This window comes from Xenopus laevis, chromosome 1S (genome assembly GCF_017654675.1).
Source record: "Xenopus laevis strain J_2021 chromosome 1S, Xenopus_laevis_v10.1, whole genome shotgun sequence".
In the NCBI taxonomy this organism is placed as follows: Eukaryota; Metazoa; Chordata; class Amphibia; order Anura; family Pipidae; genus Xenopus; species Xenopus laevis.
Genome location: NC_054372.1, coordinates 25,253,270 through 25,274,594, shown reverse-complemented (window position 1 = coordinate 25,274,594; position 21,325 = coordinate 25,253,270). Strand labels below are relative to the sequence as shown.

At 41.6% G+C, this 21,325-nt stretch overlaps 1 protein-coding gene across 1 annotated transcript; it reads right to left on the bottom strand.

The window, feature by feature from the left end:
* Positions 1 to 293: 293 nt before the first annotated feature.
* Positions 294 to 19,544, bottom strand: lias.S (lipoic acid synthetase S homeolog). Its single transcript, NM_001092065.1, is given in 11 exon segments — positions 294 to 636; positions 3,339 to 3,450; positions 5,833 to 5,903; positions 7,383 to 7,528; positions 8,435 to 8,563; positions 10,865 to 10,922; positions 11,750 to 11,906; positions 12,850 to 12,930; positions 15,258 to 15,351; positions 17,449 to 17,615; positions 19,413 to 19,544. Coding segments are annotated over 11 exon segments (1,119 nt in total). The 5' UTR covers positions 19,464 to 19,544; the 3' UTR covers positions 294 to 583.
* Positions 19,545 to 21,325: the final 1,781 nt, after the last annotated feature.

Sequence of the window (21,325 nt, the reverse complement as noted above, 5' to 3'; positions counted from 1 at the left end):
AATTTGTTTGACAATATTTCTGCCCACATTTGTCAACTTTTTGAGTTGTTAAGGCTTTATTTTGTTGGTTAAAGACACAGAATCCATCCTCGGCTTCCACTGGGCTGTAGTTGGACATATTGTCTACTGGGGTTAAAGGAGAACCAAACCCTTTATATTAAAATCCCCTACCCTACACAGACCCCCCCCCCCAGCCTAGATGTTACCCTTCGTAAATACCAAACTCTTTACATACCCCTCGTTGCAGATCTGGGCATGTATTTCCATGTATTACCACATATTTCCACGTATGGTGGTGTTTGAAACATTTATTTCCATATATCATACAACAGTCTTGTACAGCAATTGGAATATACAGATGGCTGCAAATACAGCCTGACAAACCTAAAAACATTTAATTGGTGCCAAGCTCATGCCTAATGAAGTACTGGATTATGTTGGTGCCAGCCTGGAAATTAATTGGGTAGGATTTTGAAACACTGAGAAACCAGCTCTACCTGTGCTGTGATAGCACAAACGGTGGCCTTTTTTTTAATGAATTCCTTCCTCAGATGAGTGTATAGTCAACAATAGGGGATGCTCTTTAAATAGCTTTTGTTTTCCTTTTTTCAATCAAGTTCTTCAAAAAGAATTCACCTATGAGCAAAATAAATAATTATTAATAGCAGGATAACTGAAGGTACATAGATAACCTTGATTTAAATTATAAACCCCAACACCAAAATGTTAGGTCCCCCCCCCCCAGTGATTATAATTGCTTACCCAATACCCCAGGCAGTGCTCCTGTTTGCTAAAAACTTGGCCAGGCTGGGGGTATTTTGTAAAAGCTCATTGGTGGAGCTTCTTCTGTGTCTGTTTTATGTTCACTGGGCCCGGGCAGGCGCATGCTCAGATGAGTGGAAACCCCAACTTTTTGCATCTAATTTCAGCTTGTGCATGTGGCTGCTTGTACCAGAGCAAAGAGAAGTCGAAAGAAGCCAAAGAAAATGGCAACAATGAACTTTTACAGAAATAGCCAAGGCCAGGGGTATCCGTTAAAGGACAAGGAAAGTTAAAGGACCAGTAACATCAAAATTTTTTTTAAAAAAATTCGTTAGAAAACAACAACAAAAAACACCAAGACAAATTAAAATTTCAAAATTGCAAAGCCTTTATTAAGAAATAACTTACTGAAACTCCACTTCCTGTCCTCTTCTGAAACAGCGATATGGCGACCATCCATAGTGCGGTGCTGGATTTGTCCTCCCTGGCTAGCTCCCATAGGCTACTGACAGCAGGAAGACGGTGCTGGAAAGCAGACGGCTGGATGAAGAGCTGAAGTGCCCGGTGTGTTCCCGGAACATCCTTGTGCAGAGCAGCGCGCCTCTGGGGAGATCTTGCAGGGACTCAGCCTCCTACTAACCCAGCCCTGCAGCAGCAGGCGATTCTTAGCGAGAGTGCCCCAGGCGGGTGGCAGGGCACACAGACATCACAGATTGTCTCCTCATCCCCTCTGGGATCATCTATCAGCGCAGGAGCGTTACATCGCTCAGATACAAGAAGCGGTGTGCGGCTGGTGCCGGACCGGTGTCTGTGTGAGCCGCAAGAGTGAGCGCACACTGACAGCCGCATACTTTTTTCACAGGCTGCAGCAGCACTCGGCCATTCTCATGCACCAATTGCATCGCGGCGCTGCTTGGAAGCCTCCTTAGTCCCGCTCTGGAGAGAGGCTGCTGGGATTGTACCGATTCCAAGTCGGAGCGATGGAGGCTGTCAGTGTGCGCTCACTCTTGCGCCTCACACAAACACCGGCCCCCGGCACCAGCTGCACACCGCTTCTTGTATCTGAGCAATGTAACGCTCCTGCGCTGATAAATGCGCCCCAGAGGGGATGAAGAAACAATCTGCGATGTCTGTGTGCCCTGCCACCCGCCTGGGGCACTCTCGCTAAGAATCGCCTGCTGCTGCAGGGCCGGGTTAGTAGGAGGCTGAGTCCCTGCAAGATCTCCCCAGAGGCGCGCTGCTCTGCACAAGGATGTTCCGGGAACACACCGGACACTTCAGCTCTTCATCCAGCCGTCTGCTTTCCAGCACCGTCTTCCTGCTGTCAGTAGCCTATGGGAGCTAGCCAGGGAGGACAAATCCAGCACTGCACTATGGATGGTCGCCATATCGCCGTTTCAGAAGAGGACAGGAAGTGGAGTTTCAGTAAGTTATTTTTTTAATAAAGGCTTTGCAATTTTGAAATTTTAATTTGTCTTGGTGTTTTTTTTCGTTGTATTCTAACAAATTTTTTTAAAAAAAATGTTGATGTTACTGGTCCTTTAAACTAAAGAAGTAGCTAGAAATATTGTACATGATGTTTTATGCTTCTGTACCAGCCCAAGGCAACCACAGCCCTTTAGCAGTAAAGATCTGTGTCTCCAAAGATGCCCCAGTAGCTCCCCATCTTATTTTCTGCTGATTCACTGCACATGCTCTGTGCTGCTGTCACTTACTGAGCTTAGGGACCCACTCACAATATACAGTACACATAGAATAGAAATGTCACAATATAAGGCTGATTAGTAATTAATACAGATAATTACTACATGGCAGCACAGAAACCAGTGCAATTAGCATCAGAATTTAATAATCAGCAAACCTGTAGCATCAGCTTATATTACAGGGGAACCTAATTTTCTGCTTCATACTTAGTGATGACCCCTAAGCTTAGCTTCTCAACAGCTGCTCAGAGCCCACTGAGCATGTGAGTGTCACAGACACTTTCCAAGATGGTGACCCCCTGTGACAAGTTTGAGGTCCTGGATCATTGCTGCTATTGAGATGCTGAAAATTCAGGCTGATGCAATAAGTTCAGTATATAAAATATGGAATTTTTAGTCCTATTCATTAATCAGTGGGGTGTGTAACATTCTAGAATCCACCAGTGCTTATTCCTCAAGTCATAACTACCCATCTCCGGGCCTGGGTGCAGACTGTGCAGCCGGGCCCCCACCCCCTCCTGACGCATTCTCCGTGGCCAACTTGCATGCGCACAAATAGGCGGCGGGCCCCGAGGGGGTGCAGCCTCTGCTCCCCTGGCAGTTCCGCCTCAAGTTCTCCTTTAAACTCATAGGGATTAACTACATTAATGAAATTAGAGTGGAAGATGAATAGGAAATGACCCCAAAAAAACCCCATAAGCAGTTAAAAATACTGTAATAATGAACAAAGTCTACACAGTCTTGGATGCTACGGTCAGTGAACTCAAAAACAGACACACAGCATTTTCAGTTTGAGGCTGGAAAGAAGCAGAACAGAAAAGCTGTAAAGGGAATAAAAGTTGCTTCACTTTCTTAGCTTAGTAAGTACTATACCTGCTTTGTAAGAAGAGCGAACTAGAGGACCACTAGCCGTGTAAAGGAATCCTAATTCATTGCCTGCTTTTTCCCAGTACTTAAATTTCTCCGGAGTGATGTACTCCTCTACCTGCAAAATACAAGTGGTTAGTAAACATTTTAAAGTGTAAAAACAAACACTAAGTAAATAGACAGTTTTCTAATACAGTTAGTAAATGTAATGTATAAAGGCTGGAGTGACTGGATGTCTAACATAATAGCCAGAACACTACTTCCTGCTTTTCAGCTCTCTAACTCCGAGTTAGTCAGCGACTTGAAGGGGGGCCACATGGGACATAACTGTTCAGTGAGTTTGTAATTGATCCTCAACATTCAGCTCAGATTCAAAAGCAACAGTTATGGTCCATTTGCCTCCCCTCAAGTCAATGATTGGTTACTGCCTGGTAACCAGTCAGTGGAAACCAAAAGAGCTGAAAAGTAGTGTTCTGACTGACATGTTATACATCAAATCACTCAGCCTTTATACATTACATTTTTGTCTAACTATATTAGAAACATTTTTTATTTTGCACAGCCTGTTTACCCAGTTTTTACTTTTATACTGAACAATTGCTTTAAAGGAGTGGTTCACCTTTAAGGTAACTTGTAGTATGTTATAGAATGTCCAGTTCTAAGCAACTTTTCAATTCATCTACATTATTTATTTTTTATAGTTTTATAGTTATTTGCCTTTTTCTGCTGACTCATTGCAGAGAACACATGCTCTGTAAGGCTACAAATGTATTGTTATTGCTACTTTTTTTTTTACTCATCTTTCTATTCAGACCCTTTCCTTTTCATATTCCAGTCTCTTATTCAAATCAATGCATGGTTGCTAGGGGAATCTGAACCATAGCAACTAGATTGTTAAAATTACAAACTGGAGAGCTGCCAAATAACTCAAACACCACAAATAATAAACAATTAAAATCAATTGCAAATTGTCTCAGAATATCACTCTTTGCATCATATTAAAAGTTATCTCAAAGGCGAACAACCCCTTTAAGGGCAGTGAAACACGTGGAAATTCGGTGGATTCCCCAAACTGCCTTCCCGCCGGACAGAATCTAAATCGCCAGCAGGATGGCACTCAGAGCGATTCGTTTTCCGAAGTCGCCCTAAGTTTTCTAGTGAGGCAACATCGGGTGACTTCAGAAAACGAAGTGCTCCGAGTACCATCTGGCTGGCGATTTAGATTCTAGCCAGGAAGGCAGTTCGGGGAGATTAGTGGCCCAAAGAAGAGGCTATTTGTTGCCGGGCGACTAATCTCCCTGAATCTCCACGTGTGTCTCTGACCTAATGGTGCTTTGTGGCCCAACACATGCCAATCCTGTTGGAGTAAAGCACAATAACCAAAATGCACTCTCTCTTGGGAAATGAAGACACTTGCACTAGCAGGTGGTTATTGCTCAGAAACACGGCCATCACTGGCACAAATAACTGCTCCAATCTCTTGAGGTGAGGTATTATGTACAAAGTAAACTTACTGCATTTTTGCAGACTGGTCTGTGTGTATATGTGGGAGCAGATTATAAATGAATGGTAAAGCACCGCATAACCTGTCAGCGCTATATAAATAAATGATGATGATGATGATGGTGTGGTTCGGTTGCAGCCTGTGTAGCGTGTCAGCTGATCCACAAACTATGGCATCTTATTGTTGCCCGGTATAAAGCCATATATATGCAGAAAGGGGTGCTCTATGCTCACAATAGGCAACATTCTTATATATTGTTGTGTAGTTAATGAAATATAAATCAATCATTAAACATAACTCATGAGCAGAGTATGTTCCCTTTAGACTAGAGCCACAGCAGGGGCATTTATGCTACAACTTAAGGGCACACCTGGTGTTTCGGGGAGATTTAGTCACCTGGTGACTAATCGCCTCTTCTTTGGGGCAACTAATCTCCCCAAATGGCTTGCGCCGGCTATAATGAAAAGTCGCCTGCGGCAAGGCACACATGGCACTTCATATTCCGAAGCCGCCTCACAAGGAAACTTCGGGCGACTTTGGAATACGAATCGCCACATGTGCCATGCCGCAGGCGACTTTTCATTATAGCCGGCGCAAGACGGGGGGAAGCTGTTAGGGTAAGGGCACACCTGGCGATTCGGGGAGATTAGTCGCCCCAACGAAGAGGCGCTTAGTCGCCAGGCAACTAAATCTCCCCGAATCGCCAGGTGTGCCCTTACCCTAACAGGTTTCCTAGGATGCAGATAATGGCCCTGTACAGCATCAAGTGAAACAATTGAATGTGATTTTTTTTATGCATGAACGTTACCGGAGATAGCAGCTGCAAGGCATCCCACCACATAGCTATACAGACTGCTTGCTGGTTAACTAAGGAATCTTGAAGCACAGAAAACAATATTATACAACAGACTAACACTAGACAACGAGTTTAAACTTGCCAATAGTTCAGCAAGCAGTAAATGATCTTTACATGGTTCGTAAAAAAGGGATGGGTACCTTGAGATGACGTTTTGTTGGCTGCATGTACTGACCAAGGGTCAAACAGTCCACGCCCGCTTCTCTCAGTGCTGGAAATTAAAGTAACAGCAGCTCAACGTTAATGGAAATTCATGCTGTGTAACACACATTGTTGCACAATCAGATTCACACTGCTGTGTTTTAGGGCAGAGACACACACTCAGATTCAGGGAGATTTAGTCACCCAGCAATAAATCGTCTCTTCTTTGGGGCGACTAATCTCCCCAAACTGCCTTCCCGCCGGCTAGAATCTAAATATGGATGGCACTCGGAGGCAACTTCGGGCGACTTCAGAAAACGAAGCACACCGATTGCAACCCCACCGGAATCCTGGTCGACTAATCTCCCTGAATCTGAGCGTGTCTCTGCCCTTAAGTTTGTAACGGCAAAAACACAAAATAAAAATATTTCTACATCCCCAGACACATGCATTAATATCTAGGGATGCACCGAATCCAGGATTCGGTTCGGGATTCGGCCTTTTTCGGCAGGATTCGGCTGAATCCTTCTGCCCGGCCGAACCAAAATCCTAATTTGCATATGTAAATTAGGGGCGGGGAGGAAAATTATCTGACTTTTTGTCACAAAAAAAATGTTTTCCCCTTCCCACTCCTAAATTACATATGCAAATTAGGGTTCGGATTCGGTATTTGGCCAAAACTTTTGCAAAGGATTCGGGGGTTCGGCCGAATCCAAAAAAGCATCCCTATTCATATCACTGTATAGGCCTTTGAATCACAAAAGTCAAGACAAAAGACACATTCTTGGCCAGTTAAAGAGATAATCCCATAAAAAAATAATTTACTTCTGCAAACTATATAAATAGTGCCATCGGGGGCAGGGGAAATTTGTTTCCTGCAAAACAAAAAAACTAAAATCACTTTTTTTGTGCTTGCATGGATGTGTATTCATGGTACTCACAACTAAATCAGCAATAGACATACTTAAAGGAACAGCACCCTGTACTGGTGAAACTGCTTCAGAAACACTACTATAGTTTATATAAATAAGCTGCTGTGTAGCAATGGGGGCACCAATTTAAAGGAGAAAAGGCTCAGGTTACAAAGCAGATAAGCTGTGTAGAACATAATGTTATCTGTTATCCACTATTTATCCTGTGCCTTTTTTCAATTTCCACCATTGCTACACAGCAGCTTGTTTATATGAACTATAGTAGTGTTTCTGAAGCAAACAGATCAGTTTTACCAGTGCAGGGCAAAACTACGTGATATTGTCATTGCTCGTTTTTCAGTGTTACTGTTTCTTTAATACTTAGCTAAGGCCACGCAAAAAAATATTCATGTACAATAGTATAAATACAATCAACTCAACACATAATTATTCTCTTCCAAAGAACCATCTTATCTTACTGCCCAAAGGGATGTACGTGAAAGTCTTATGATTCTATGTTATGTCCAAGTCATTCTCTACGCTGCTCCTTAGTTACTTACCCTTGGGCCTAGATCAACACTGACTGGAGCAACATCCTCCCCAAAACCTGGACAACCGGATTCCATCCAGTTACTGACCTTTCATTGTGGAGTAGATTTGCTCGTCTGTTTCCCCTAAGCCAAGCATGATGGACGTTTTGGATATAAGATCCGGCCGTACATTTTTGGCGTGTTTCAGAACATTAAGGGACTGGTCAAAATTAGCTCTTGGATCACGTACATGCCTAATAAAGTAAGAAACCGCATAGATGTTAGCTTGAGTTTTTACAATAAGCTTCAAAAGACCAATTTACACATATTTGCGTTTGCATACATACGCTGCCATCTGGTGGTAGTCTGACAGCACAGCCAGAATGCTCCCTAAATATTTCTTGGACCAAATTAGTCTGCCTTTTTTTAATCTTGCAAATTCAGGTGGTTTGTTATTAATAAAGGGGTGGTTCGCCTTTAAATTAACTTTTTATGTGTTATAGAATGGCTAATTCTAAGCAACTTTTCAATTGGCCTTCATTGTTTATTTTTTTATCGTTTTTTAATTATTTGCATTTTTATTCTGACCCTTTCCAGCTTTCAAAAGGGGGTCACTGACCCCATCTAAAAACAAATGTTCTGTAAGGCTACAAATGTATTGTTATTGCTACTTTTTATTACTCATCTTTCTATTCAGGCCTCTCCTATTCATATTCCAGTCTGTTATTCAAATCAACGAATGGTTGGTATGGCAATTTGGACCCTAGCAACCAGATTGCTGAAATTGCAAACTGGACAGCTGCTGAATAAAAAGCTAAATAACTCAAAAACCACACATAAAAAATGAAAACCAATTGCAAATTGTCTCAGAATATCACTCTCTACATCATACTAAAATGTAACGCAAATGTGAACAACCCATTTGTTTTGTTTTTTGTTTCCAGACAGCAATGACATACAGAAGGGAAAATAAACTGCAAGTAATAACCCTTACTCATCATGGCATCTATAGGCCACCTGACATTCAGTTCATTGTAGCCTCCTTGTGAGTCCATCTTACATACTGATCCAATATGAGATTTCTCTGCCCCACCAATATCTGCACTTGTCTGCAGTAGAAACCTCTATAGAGGGAAATTTAGCTGCACATCTTGACTTACCTCTGCAGTGCTGGCACAGTCTCCACATTGTGGGCATAAACATCCAATCCAGACTTAGCTACAGTCTCCACTGCCTTCATGTTCCCTCGGAAATCTGGGGTGAGGCATTCAATAAGAATTGTCTGGTTTCTGTGTAATAAATAATAATAGTTAAAACACTCCATTTCTTTTTGTACTTACTTTGAAGGGATACTGTCATGGGAAATTAAATTTTTTTCAAAACACATCAGTTAATAGTGCTGCTCCAGCAGAATTCTGCACTGAAATCCATTTCTCAAAAGAACAAACTGATTTTTTTATAATTTAATTTTGAAATCTGACATGGGGCTAGACGTTTTGTCAATTTCCCAGCTGCCCCCAGTCACGTGACTTGCGCTCTGATAAACTTCAGTCACTCTTTACTGCTGTACTGCAAGTTGGAGTGATATCACCCCCTCCCTTTCCCCCCCAGCAGCCAAACAACAGAACAATGGGAAGGTAACCAGATAGCAGCTCCCTAACACAAGATAACAGCTGCCTGGTAGATCTAAGAACAACACTCATTAGTAAAATCCAGGTCCCACTGCGACACATTTAGTTACATTGAGTAGGAGAAACAACAGCCTGCCAGAAAGCAGTTCCATCCTAAAGTGCAGGCTCTTTCTGAAAGCACATGACCAGGCAAAATGACCTGAGATGGCGCCTACACACCAATATTACAAGTAAAAAAATATACTTACTGGTTCAGGAATGACATTTTATATTGTAGAGTGAATTATTTGCAGTGTAAACAGTGTAATTTAGAAATAAAAACTACATTTTAAAAATCATGACAGAATTCCTTTAATAGCCTGTCATCTTCAATTATATGGCACCTCATGTACAAAACCATCAATTTTTCTACGATCACCAAGTGCCTTAGGATAATGAGATAGAGGGAGGGGATACGCTTTAGGTTCAGGGCACACACTCGGAGAGATTAGTCGCCCGGCGACAAATGTCCTCTTCTTCAGGACTACTAATATCCCCAACCTGCCTCCAGTCAGCTAGAATGTAAATCGCCGGCGGGATGGCACTCAGAGCGTTTCGTCTTCTGAAGTTGCCTCACAAGGAAACTTCGGGTGACTTTGGAAAACAAAGCGATGCCATCCTGGCGGTGATTTACATTCTAGCCGGCGGGAGGCAGAGATTAGTTGCCCCGAAGAAGAGGAGATTTGTCACTGCTAATCACTCCGAATCTGAGCGTGTGCCCTGACCCTTACTCCACATGTGTTTTGTATGCAGATGGAGATAAGTTGATCTGCTCTCCAAATCTCTTCTGTGTATCTGCACTGACAGGCACTGCATTGTCCTGGGAGCAGAAACATGGAGCAGATTTCGACATGAATATGCCACTTCATGTGTCATACAGTGTCTGTCAGTGCAGATAAACTCAGGAACACCTTATGTTTTTATAAAGCTGGGAAAGAAAAACAAACAGCATCTGGGATTTGAAGAAGCTCTGCACCACATAAAACTGAATCCCTATTACTGGATGAAGCAGCAGTAAATAAGAGAAAGTTCCACTATTGCACAATCTCCACTGTTCTCTTCCACTTTGCCTCAGGCAATTATTTAAGGGTAAAATGCATTATTCCGTAATTCTAACCAGAAAAGCTGCATTATTTTGCTGTATCATATACATGTTCTTTTTCCAGGTGGTTTAACCATTGTGCTACTGGATCACTGCACTGAAAAGGGCAACTGTGTTTCTTCTATAGATGTACCAAAAATAATTAGGCTAACTAAAGCTGGCCATACATGAAGAGATCTGCTCGTCTGGCGACATTGCCAAACAAAAACATCAGTTTCTCCCATATGCTCATGTGCTTCAACTTCTAATAATAAGACATTGCACATACGCTGGCCAGAACAATTTGTTGTGAGCATGTGAAAAAGCTCAAGTAGGATTGCACTGAATCCAGGATTCGGCCAGGATTTCACCTTTTTCAGCTGGATTTGGATTCGGCCAAATCCTTGTGCCTGGCCGAACCGAATCCGAATTTGCATCTGCAAATTAGGGATGGGAAGGGAAATCACATGACTTTTCGGCACAAAAAAAAAAAAAAAAAAAAAAAAAAAGTTTCCACTTTTTCCTTTCCCGGCACTAATTTGCATATGCAAATTAGGATTTGGGTTCGGTTTGGTATATTTGTCAAATCCAATTGTGGATTTGGTGCATCCCTAATTGGACAGAGGAAGTCAACCCATTTGTTTTGGTTTTAAATTGCATTCCCTCGCTACAGCAGCAACAAGCTACATCTCTGCAATGTCCAAAACCATGGGTTGTATAAATAGCTGTAGTGATGGCTAGGAATACTCTTACACCTATTTTAACTCCACAGCACATGCCAAATTTCTCCCATAATCAATGCTTCAAGATAAATACATATATATAATAATTATGCCTACCTCTCTTTTAACATCGATACTGTTTGTGCAATGTGTTCAGCGCCCCCATCTGAAATATCTAGAGAATTAAAGACATTTTAAAATAAGTCGTTGCCTTTGAATACATTCATCTTTTCTACTTAACAATACTGTTATATCTATTTGAACAATATCTGAAGTCTCATGTCAGCTCAATGCATATGGGATTGGCTAGTTTAAAATTGAAGATTAGCTGTTAAAGGAGAACTAAAGCCACACTAAAGAAGTAGGTAGAAATGTTGTACATTATATTTGGGTTTCTGTACCAGCCCAAGGCAACCACAGCCCATTAGCAGTAAAGATCTGTGCCTTCAAAGATGCCCCATCTTCTTTTCTGCTGATTCACTGCACATGCTCTGTGCTGCTGTCACTTACCAAGCTTAGGGACCCACTCACAATATACAGTACACATTAAATAGAAATGTTACAATATAAGGCTGATTAGTAAATAATACTGATAATTACTACATGGCAGCTCAGAAACCAGTGCAGTTAGCATCAGAATTTAATAATCAGCTCTGTAGTATCAGTTCATATGACAGACCTCATTTTCTGCTGGATAATTAGTGACGACCCCCAAGCTTAGCTTCTCAACAACTGCTCAGAGCCCACTGAGCATGTGAGTGTCACAGACACTTTCCAAGATGGTGACCCCCTGTGACAAGTTTGAAGTCCTGGATCATTGCTGCTACTGAGAACCTGAAACCTTAGGCTGGTGTAATAAGTGAAGTAAATAAAACATTACATTTTAGACATATTAATCTTTTAGGGATTAGGTCTCCTTTAAAGCAGACTCTCTACAGAAATATCAGCAAGTGCTAGTACGGTAAATCACAATCCAGCAAGCTTTACACAATAAATACTAACCATCTCGGTCTACTGATGTCAGCACCACATAATCCAGGCCCCATTCTGCAATTGCTTTTGAGGTATTATATGGCTCATCTGGGTCCAGGGGAGGAGGGTTCCTTGCAGTTTTTACTGAACAGAAACGGCAACCTCGGGTACACGTGTCACCCATTAACTGAGGGGGAAGGAGGAAAATCATAGGTCACCGTTTCTTAAGATGTACAGTATATAGGCTGAAAGATCCGCTCATTTGGCGAGGTCACAAAACAAGTGAATCTTTGTGCAGTTGACAATAACAGCTAAGATTGATCTTTGACCACAGAAAAAAAATTATAAAAAGCATTAAGGTGAAGACAAAACACAATCTTATATACTGGAGTTAAACCGTAAATAATATTAATGAACTAAATAAACTAAATAAGTCTAGCACTCAACAGGTTTTGAAAAATAAAGCAAACTTTTTCACTTTTTTTTTTACTTTAAACATAAATATATATCAACTAGTTTGGATCTTGATACATCAGGGAGGCAACTCCACATTGGAATGGCTCACATTTCGTTTAGTTGCATGACCGTGTTTTAACTGTACAATATAGGTTGACAAACGGATGTATTTCATGTTTTTCATGCTGAATGGATAAATACTATACTGTACACAAATGTCTAAACTTTTCAGAAATAAAAATATTTATATTACAGGTATGGGATCCGTGATTCACAAACCCATTATTCAGAAAGCTCCAAAATATGGGAAGGCCGTGTTTCATAGACTCCATTATAATCAAATAATCCAAATTTTAAAAAATGAATTCCTTTTTCTCTGTAATAATAAAACAGTACATTGTTCTTGATCCAAACTAGGATATAATTAATCCTTATTGGAAGCAAAACCAGCCTATTGGGTTTATTTAATGTTTACATGATTTTCTAGTATGAAGATCCAAATTACAGAAAGATCCATTATCCGGAAAACCCCAGGTCCTGTTTCACAACATGCAACCCATAAATCACTAAATATAAGTGCCCATTACGATACCCCTGCAAATCAGGTGTAATTTGTAAACAAATAACCAGTCAAATGAACATTTCATATCAATATATTCAAAGTTCTCACTCACCATTATGGTTGCTGTGGCCGTGCCATATTCTCCTCCCCCCCAGCACTCCCCAATATTAGGACAGCGAGCTTCTTCACACACCTTGATAGAAAATACAGGAATTAACTATAAAAAGCCTCTCAGGTAAAACAACTGTATTGAAATAAGCAGCTCTGAGTGCTGGGAATCTAGAATACTGTGATATTCAGAGAGCGGCCTTTTTAAAACAAACTTTTCCACGCTCACCAATTTGTGACCTCAGCTGAAGTTGTTGTACAACTATAAGCCTTTGACAGCCTGATCATTCGTGGGAAAGTCCACATGCAATAGAACACAGGCAAGCACACCAACATTTCAGTGGGGAAGTACAAAGGGAAGGGATGCAATTCATAAATGAAATGTTGGAATCCTTGCCTCTGTTTTATTGCAGCTGGCATCCCTACTAAGCTACTACTTCAGTTGTCGTGTGATTCTCAGATTGGAACAGACATTGGCTTACTTCAAAAAACAGACATGCATCATTTTCTGTCCAATTACCTGACTATGCATGAATTTAGAGTTCAATGTGAATTTGGTTTTAACAAGTGTCTATTCTGTACTATTTTTTTTCCAATTTTTTATTGGTTTTCCAAACAAACAACAGAAAAAAAAGAGAAAGGAAACAAAGCATTGGGAAGAGGAAGACAATTGCCTTACATACTGTTTGATGCATATAAAAGTACTATGATTTATGTCAATAATAAAGCAAGGTACTCAGTTATACAGCGCCATGCAGTATTACAGGTTATTTGCAATAAAAGGTACAGATATAGTGTGGTGTCTTTATTCCATACAAGTTCCTCACACACACATCCTTGATTCCATTTCCACCCAATCTTGCCTCCCAGCTAACACTCCATAACTTAGCAAAATGTTTGGGAGTCCCCTTAATAATCAGAGTTTGTTTAAGAAGTGGTGGGGTTTGATTAAACTTGGCTAGTGGTGACCAATTTCTCCACAAATCCAAAAATGCACACCTGTGGGGTTAGTATATTTGGGAATTGTAGCTTTTCAGCCATCAACGTAGTGACATTATTTCCGAAATTGGGCTACTGCCAGGCCATATAAGTGTCTATACTAACTATTCCGCGGCTGTGATCATTAACAAGCCAATAGCTGAACTGCTGGAGATTCTCAAGGGCAGTGGGCCAGGAAATCTGTGCTGCAAGGACCATGGTTTGTATTGTATGCACAATTTTCTACTGCTAAAAGCCGGTCACAAAAATATGGTATGACTGTCTAGTTCAGTTCCCTCCAACTTTTCCGTACAGTGGAATAAGATTATTTAACATATCTGAGATTTGAAGGCCACATTACATACCAATTATTATTACATACTAATCATATAAAGGTGTCTACAGAGATTCTGAACAGGCTGGTAGCCAAAATTATCCATTGGAAAGCCACATCTGGCCTCCAGGTAGACAGCTCTAGTCTAGTTAAATGTGGACCTGCATAGTCAGAGGTTTCCCATTTCTGACTGCTTGTGGTTATAGTGTAAGAAGTTCAAAATAGCACTGCTAAATATTTACTACATTACAAGCTATGCAGGTTAACGATTATATAAACATTCCCCACAGAATATTACTATTCATAAGGTAAAATAATAATTCCTACTCTTTATCCTGTCTTTTTATTTAAAGGAGAACTAAACCCCCAGTTAATCAAAAATCTCCATACCCTTCCGTCCATTGGCCCCCCTCACTGCTTTCTACCTCCATAGTAACTCAGTGGAAAAAGTGTCCCTGTCATGTACCTTGGCGTATTCATGTAGAGTAGCGCAGCGGAGCTCTCCGGCGCCATCTTCTGTATCTTCTGGTTCCTCACTGAAGTAAGCGCCAGCACAGAGCTTTTTCGCTCATGCGCGGTTGGGACCATTCTGGTATTCGTGCCTACTGCGTATGCGCGGAAAGTTTGGAAGATTGCAGAAGGAAAAGAAGAGTATCCGAAGATACAGAAGATGGTGCCGAAGAGCTCCGCAGTGCTACTCTGCATCATTATGCCAAGTTACATGACAGGGATACTTTTTCCACTGAGTTACTAAGGAGGGAGAAAGCAGTGAGGGGGCCAATAGACGGAAGGGGATGGGGATTTTTGATTAACGGGGAGGGGTTTAGTTCTCCTTTAACCAATACCTCTGTATTTTCTTAAAGCTTTCACGGTACCCCTGCCTTTTCAAGCAACCCCCAAACCCCCTCAAAAAAGTTTTCCTTCTTGCTTAACAAATTCTTTTAAGGTCCACTGCCCCATTGTGTATTTTGACCATTCCAAAAATTAAAGATTCCAAATCAAAGATTAATAATATTTTGCAAATGACATATAGCTTGGCTTATCCACCCAACCCATATCTAACCGCCATTCAGTTCTAACAGAAAGCTTATCATACTTACAGTGTGAAGATTAAGGTTTCGCAAGGTGTTTTTCAGTTTGTTATAATTTTTACCCATTGGAATTTCAGTCTTCACCCAAGGTGGAAGTCTTAATCTATAAAGAGAGACACAATCACCATAAATAAACAATTGGTTTAAGGTGGCCACAGACACATAGATCCTATTTTCGGATAGTGTGTGCCGACATCTTTCGTCCGGCAGATATCGGTCGTTTGGTCGATCGGTCAGGGTTGATTTCGACCCGACCGATCCCGCTGGAGCCCATTGCGCATCGTAATCGGATCGTTTGGCCATAGGGCCGAACGTTCAGATTACTCCCGATATAGCCATGCTCGTTAATGACATATCGGGGAAAGATCCGCTCGTTTGGCGATGTTGCCAAACGAGCGGATCTTTGCGTCTATGGCCACCTTTAGTTAAATGTTCAAAAACATAAGAGCGTATTCACTCCTGTTTACTGAAACACAAAAAGGCCATATCAGTTTTCTTAGCAATATATTTTTGTATCCATATGACTGCGGAACCTTGGCACAAATTGTGTGTACCCTCAAATCTTCTTCAAGGCATTAGGGCCTGTGCTCTCCTGGACTAAATTTGGATGGAGGCCCAGATAGCTCCCTCACACACCCTCTGCCATGTCCCATGTATAGAGGGCCCTCTAGAGCAGGGGCCCCAACTTTTTATACCTGTGAGTCACATTAAAAAATAAAGAGAGTTGGGGAGCAACACAGGCATGCAAAAAAGTCCTGGGGTGCCAAATAAGGGCTATAATTGGCCATTTGGTGGCTCCTGTGTGGACTGGCAGCCTACAGGAGTCTCTAGTTGACAGAACACCTGGTTTTTATGCAACCAAAACTTCCCTCCAACCCTGGAATTCTTAAATAAGCCCCTGTTTTGAGGCCACTGGGAGACACATCCAAGGGGTTGGTGAGGAACATGTTGCTCACGAGCTACTGGTTGGGGATCACTGCTCTAGAGCAACAAAGGGCAACAAACTTTATATGCTGGCATAATTCCCTTTCCACTTCTAGTAAGTGACAGGTTACTTACCTAAAATGCTGGGATTAACTCTAAATGAAACACAGAAACCCCTAATGTACCCATCACAGTTAACCGTTTCTTCAAAAAGTATGAATAAATGACATTTTTTATGCTGAAATCCAGCTGTTTAACAGTTCTTCTCTTTCTGCATCATTTGAAATTCTGGCAGGGAAGGAGGGACTAAACACTGATGTTACAAATTGTAACAACTTCTCCACAGCTTACAGACAGCATGCAGGAACTACATAACCCACAATGCATTGCACTGTGACGTTCTGTTCCTTATTGAAATCACGTGTGCAGGGAATTGTGGGGTTTGGAGGATGCAGGCTGAGGACAGATGGCTGTTGATACAAAGTAAGAGTAGTCAGACAGCTCAGCACAGTAGTCAGGCAGGAGAGCAGGGGGCTAGGCTTATGGAACTGTTCCAAACCATTAAAATGAAGCAAAGTGAAAGGAGGAATCGGCACACAGGAACGATTGCAATGTGGGGTAAACCCCTAAGTGTTTATTGCGTCAAATGATGCACAACGTTTTGGGGGTACGCCCCTTCGTCACCTGAGTGCCGTCTCCCTAGAGGATTGTGCACCAGGCAATCAAGTAAGGAAGGCTAGTGTGTGTGCTCACATTGTTTCTACAAAACCATTAAAAATCTGCTTGAAATTATATTTGCTTTTCAAAAAGCTTAAGTTATGTTTTTGTGGAGTTCCCCTTTAAGGTATTAAAGGATACCTTTTCCAGTATCAATACAGAGTTTTTCCCTTACTACACCTTGCCTTTTTATCAGAAATCCCATAAAAAAAAAAACAGCCAGACTGCATTTCAAAATCTTGACTGGGCTCCCCAAACACTTTCTATCAGCCTAATCACACTGGCAAAGGCTAATTCCCCTTCTATCCCAAAACGATTGGGATAAAATGACAGACACTACATACAGTACAACTGTCTAATACTCAACAGGGACAGGCTAATTCACTACAAACATTTTCACAAATCATATGAAACCCCAGTAAAACATAAAACTATGTGGAAGCAAACCAATAACCACAGTGTCCCAGGTGTGTAGTCCGTTTATAGGGATCAGGGACCAGATATGCATCTCTGGAAATGCACCATTTTGCCCACAATTGAAATTTATTCTATTTATTACCTCTCTCCTTTCTGTCTCTTTAAGTCTCCTTTGTATGCAGCCCAGGAGCTCTTATCAACCAGCTCTCCCGACAGAAAGTCTTGAAGGTCAGGTCCATTCTTAATGAGTTCCTTCTTCTCATCGGGCAGACTGCTTAATGCCCTGTAAGGGGTATGCCATTCAGCTAACTACAAAGCAAATACACAGCAAAAATAACACATTAGATTAAGGTTAAGACAAGAATTGTCATATCTGCATGTCCTGCTGTTAAGGAAGTATTCTATGTTTCTTCTTAATGTTTATTATCACATGAATTAAAATATAATAACGATGTACAAATGTCTGGTTGTTGATAATGTTAAACCTCCAAAGAATTAAATCACTATTGAAATTCACAATGGACTTGTTTTTATTTGTGATATTGCCCTTTTGTTAGCAGCTTTATTGTAATATTTACCAAGACAAGTGGTAAATGCCCTGAAATTAGCCAAAGAATAGTACAAAGTAATAAATCATGATAATTATTGTTGTAAACATGGTATAATGCACCGAGCAGATTAGCAGCTGCTGTGTTTTTGTGATAAATCAGCCATACATCATGCTCCAACATTTAGCCTTCTGAGTCTGGGTTTGGCAGATCCATTTTCAACACAAATCTAATTTGTTTTGCTTAAATTAAACAACGCTATATATAGGCATAAACTTTACATTTAATGCTGAGGGACAAGGCTAAGGGATTCCATCTATGCAGAAAGACTGAGGTGCCCACCTGGGATTGGGTTATATAAATCAGCCATAGCCAGTGTGCACTACCTCCAAATGCAGTTGAACTAAAACACAGTATGGAGTGAACCACTGGCACATATTATTATTATCATGTATTTTTAGATACTCACCTCTTCCTTTACATACAATGACAGAATACTGATAGTTGACAGAATAGTCAGAGTACTATTCTGTCATCAGACCACTATTCTGCCAGAGTACTATTCTGTCATCAGAGCAATATTCTGTCATCAGAGCACTATTCTGTCATCAGAGCACTATTCTGTCATCACAGCTCTATTCTTTCATCAGAGCACTATTCAGTCATCAGAGCTCTATTCTGTCATCAGAGCTCTATTCTGTCATCAGAGCTCTATTCTGTCATCAGAGCTCTATTCTGTCATCAGAGCTCTATTCTGTCATCAGAGCTCCATTCTGTCATCAGAGCTCCATTCTGTCATCAGAGCTCCATTCTGTCAGAGTACTATTCTGTCATCAGAGCACTGACAGAATACTGATAGTTGAATGCTGGGGAGATGCAGTTCCTCACCTTATTACTCTATCTACATACCTCCTAACATTTTGGAAGTAGAAAGAGGGACAACATTTTTTCTCGCATGTACAACAGCAAAATATTTTGACCATGCCCCTTTATGTGGCCACACCCCCTAATTGACAAAGGGGTGTGACCCCGAAACGTTGCTCACTACCGCAATAAACGTGCAAGGAGATCCTTGCTTACACTAAGCTGTGTGCCGTGGATACTTTGTACTTCTAACAGATTGTGAGGTTGCCGAACCTCTACCACAGAGCACCAGATATCTAATTGAATTGTGGTGTGCGAGAGCTGGATATATTTTGCACACCCCCTAATTACCATGTCCCTTTTACAAAACTTGGCAGGTTATTAAAGTTTAAAAATGTTTCTCCTCATCTAAACTGTTACAAAGAGGGACTGTCCCTCCAAAAAAGGGACAGTTGGGAGGGATGTATCTACCATCCCCCTCCCCAAAAAAACCTATCATTTGTGATGCTCGGGATTCTTAGCTAAATACCCTGCACTAATACTCTATAAAAAAGAGAGAGCCCCTCCTATTAAACTGATCTTACACATACGTCTCTACAGATGTTGCTGAACTGCACCTCAAAGTAGGACAATAATCTGCTAAAGAGGACAGGTTGCAGTTCCCCTTTAATTACAGGTGTAAACCCAAGCTCACCCCGCAAGTCCGCAGAAGTTGTGCCGCTCTGACAAGCCCGCATTGCCTCATCTCGGCTGCCCCGGGTCCCTACTTTGTCACAGACAGGATTCAGCGGGCATCAGCTCCAAAGGACAATATGTTTACTCTCCCCGGCTCGCTAATCAGCTGGTCTGGTCTAGAGATACTCGCAGTTAGATAACGACAACACAAGAAGCCAATGCGCATGCGTGTTAGAACAAGACAGTACAAGCAGCTCAGCAAAGCTTCCTTTATTTACCACAGTTGGCCGGTAGTTTCCATTTTGCACAGTAAAGGTATAACGGAGAACTGCTTTCTTACCGTCACTAATAATAACCCTATATGTATTTACCCGTATAATTACTATGTTGTCAGTAGCGAGAGTAAGTGAATTGGTAATCCGATGATCGTTCCTACGTTCTCTACGTCGCTTTCAAGGCCGTGAGCGCCGGCGGTATAAAAGCGTGATGACGACATACGCTTTCCCTTTCCTCTGTCAGCTGCGAGGTGAGGATATGGCGGCTGTATCGGCGGAGTCTTTGCAATCTGCTTTCATCCTCGGAGGGAGAGGCTTTCCGTGTCATCCGTGGCCGGTTTCTGAATGTGTTGTGTTCTCTCTCTCTCCCGCGCTGTGTATGGGGCTAGTTTGCTGCAAGGGAGACGCGATAAGCGCTGTTTCTCCTCCACCGCCGTTTGGCTTGCCTGAAGTTTTTAGGGCTTCTAATAGGCCTGGGCTTGATTGTGCATGCCTTTTGAATGAAGCTCCACAATCCTGATAAACAGATCAGTGATCTTCTGATTATCAGCATTGTGGGGTTTCATTTAAATGGCATGCTAGGAGAAGGCAGCAGAAAGTAAAGGGGCTACATGTGCTTATAAAGGGGTTGTTCAGCTTTAAGTTAACTGTTAGTATGATGTAGAGAGAGTAATGTTGCAATTGGCTTTTATTTGTGGTTTTTGAGTTATGTAGCTTTTTTTATTCATGAGTTGTTCAATTTGCATTAGAAAGTCTGGTTGCTAGGGTCCAAATTGCCCTAGTAACCACGCATTGATTTGAAAGAGACAAATATGAATAGGAGAGGACCTTACTAGAAAGATGAGACTTACAAATTAGCAACAACAATTCATTTGTTGCCTTGAAGAGCATTTGCTTTTTAGATGGGGGTCAGCGACGCTCATTTGAAAGCTGGAAAGAGCAAAAGGCAAATAATAATAAAAAAATGAGAACCAATGGAAACGTTGCTTAGAATTGACCATTCTATTACATACTAAAAGTTTACTTTAAAGGTGAACCACCCCTTTAAGGCAGTGATCCTCCAGGTAGTAGTTTGGGAGCAACTCACTAACCCATTGGATGTTGCTCCCAGTGGCCTCAAAGCAGCTGTTTACTTCTGAATTCCTGGTTTGGAGGCAAGTTTTGGTTGTATAAATACCAGGTGTACTGCCACCTACAACCTCATGTAGGCCGTCATTCCAAATAGGGGCTACCAAATAGCCAATCACAGCCCTTATTTGGCACCCCAGGAACTTTTTTCATGCTTGTGTTGCTTTCCAATTCTTTTTACACTTCAGTGTGGCTCACGGGTATAAAACATTGGACACCCCTACTTTAAAGGAGAAACAAACCCTCGATAAAAAAAACCCTACTCTACATAGACCCTGCTGCCCCCCTGGGTAAATGCCCCACCAGTAAAATGCCCCTAACTCTTTACTTACCCCTCTGTGTAGATTCTGTACATCGGAGTTCATGGGCCGGCATCTTCAGCCACTTTGGTAATCTTCGGAATGATATCAGAGCTTCGTCAATTTTCGTGAGTTCCGGCATTGCGCAGTTGTTGCAAAATAGAAAATTGCTCCCAACTGCGCATGCGCCACTACACCGGTCTCATTCTGTAGTTTACATTACCAAAGAG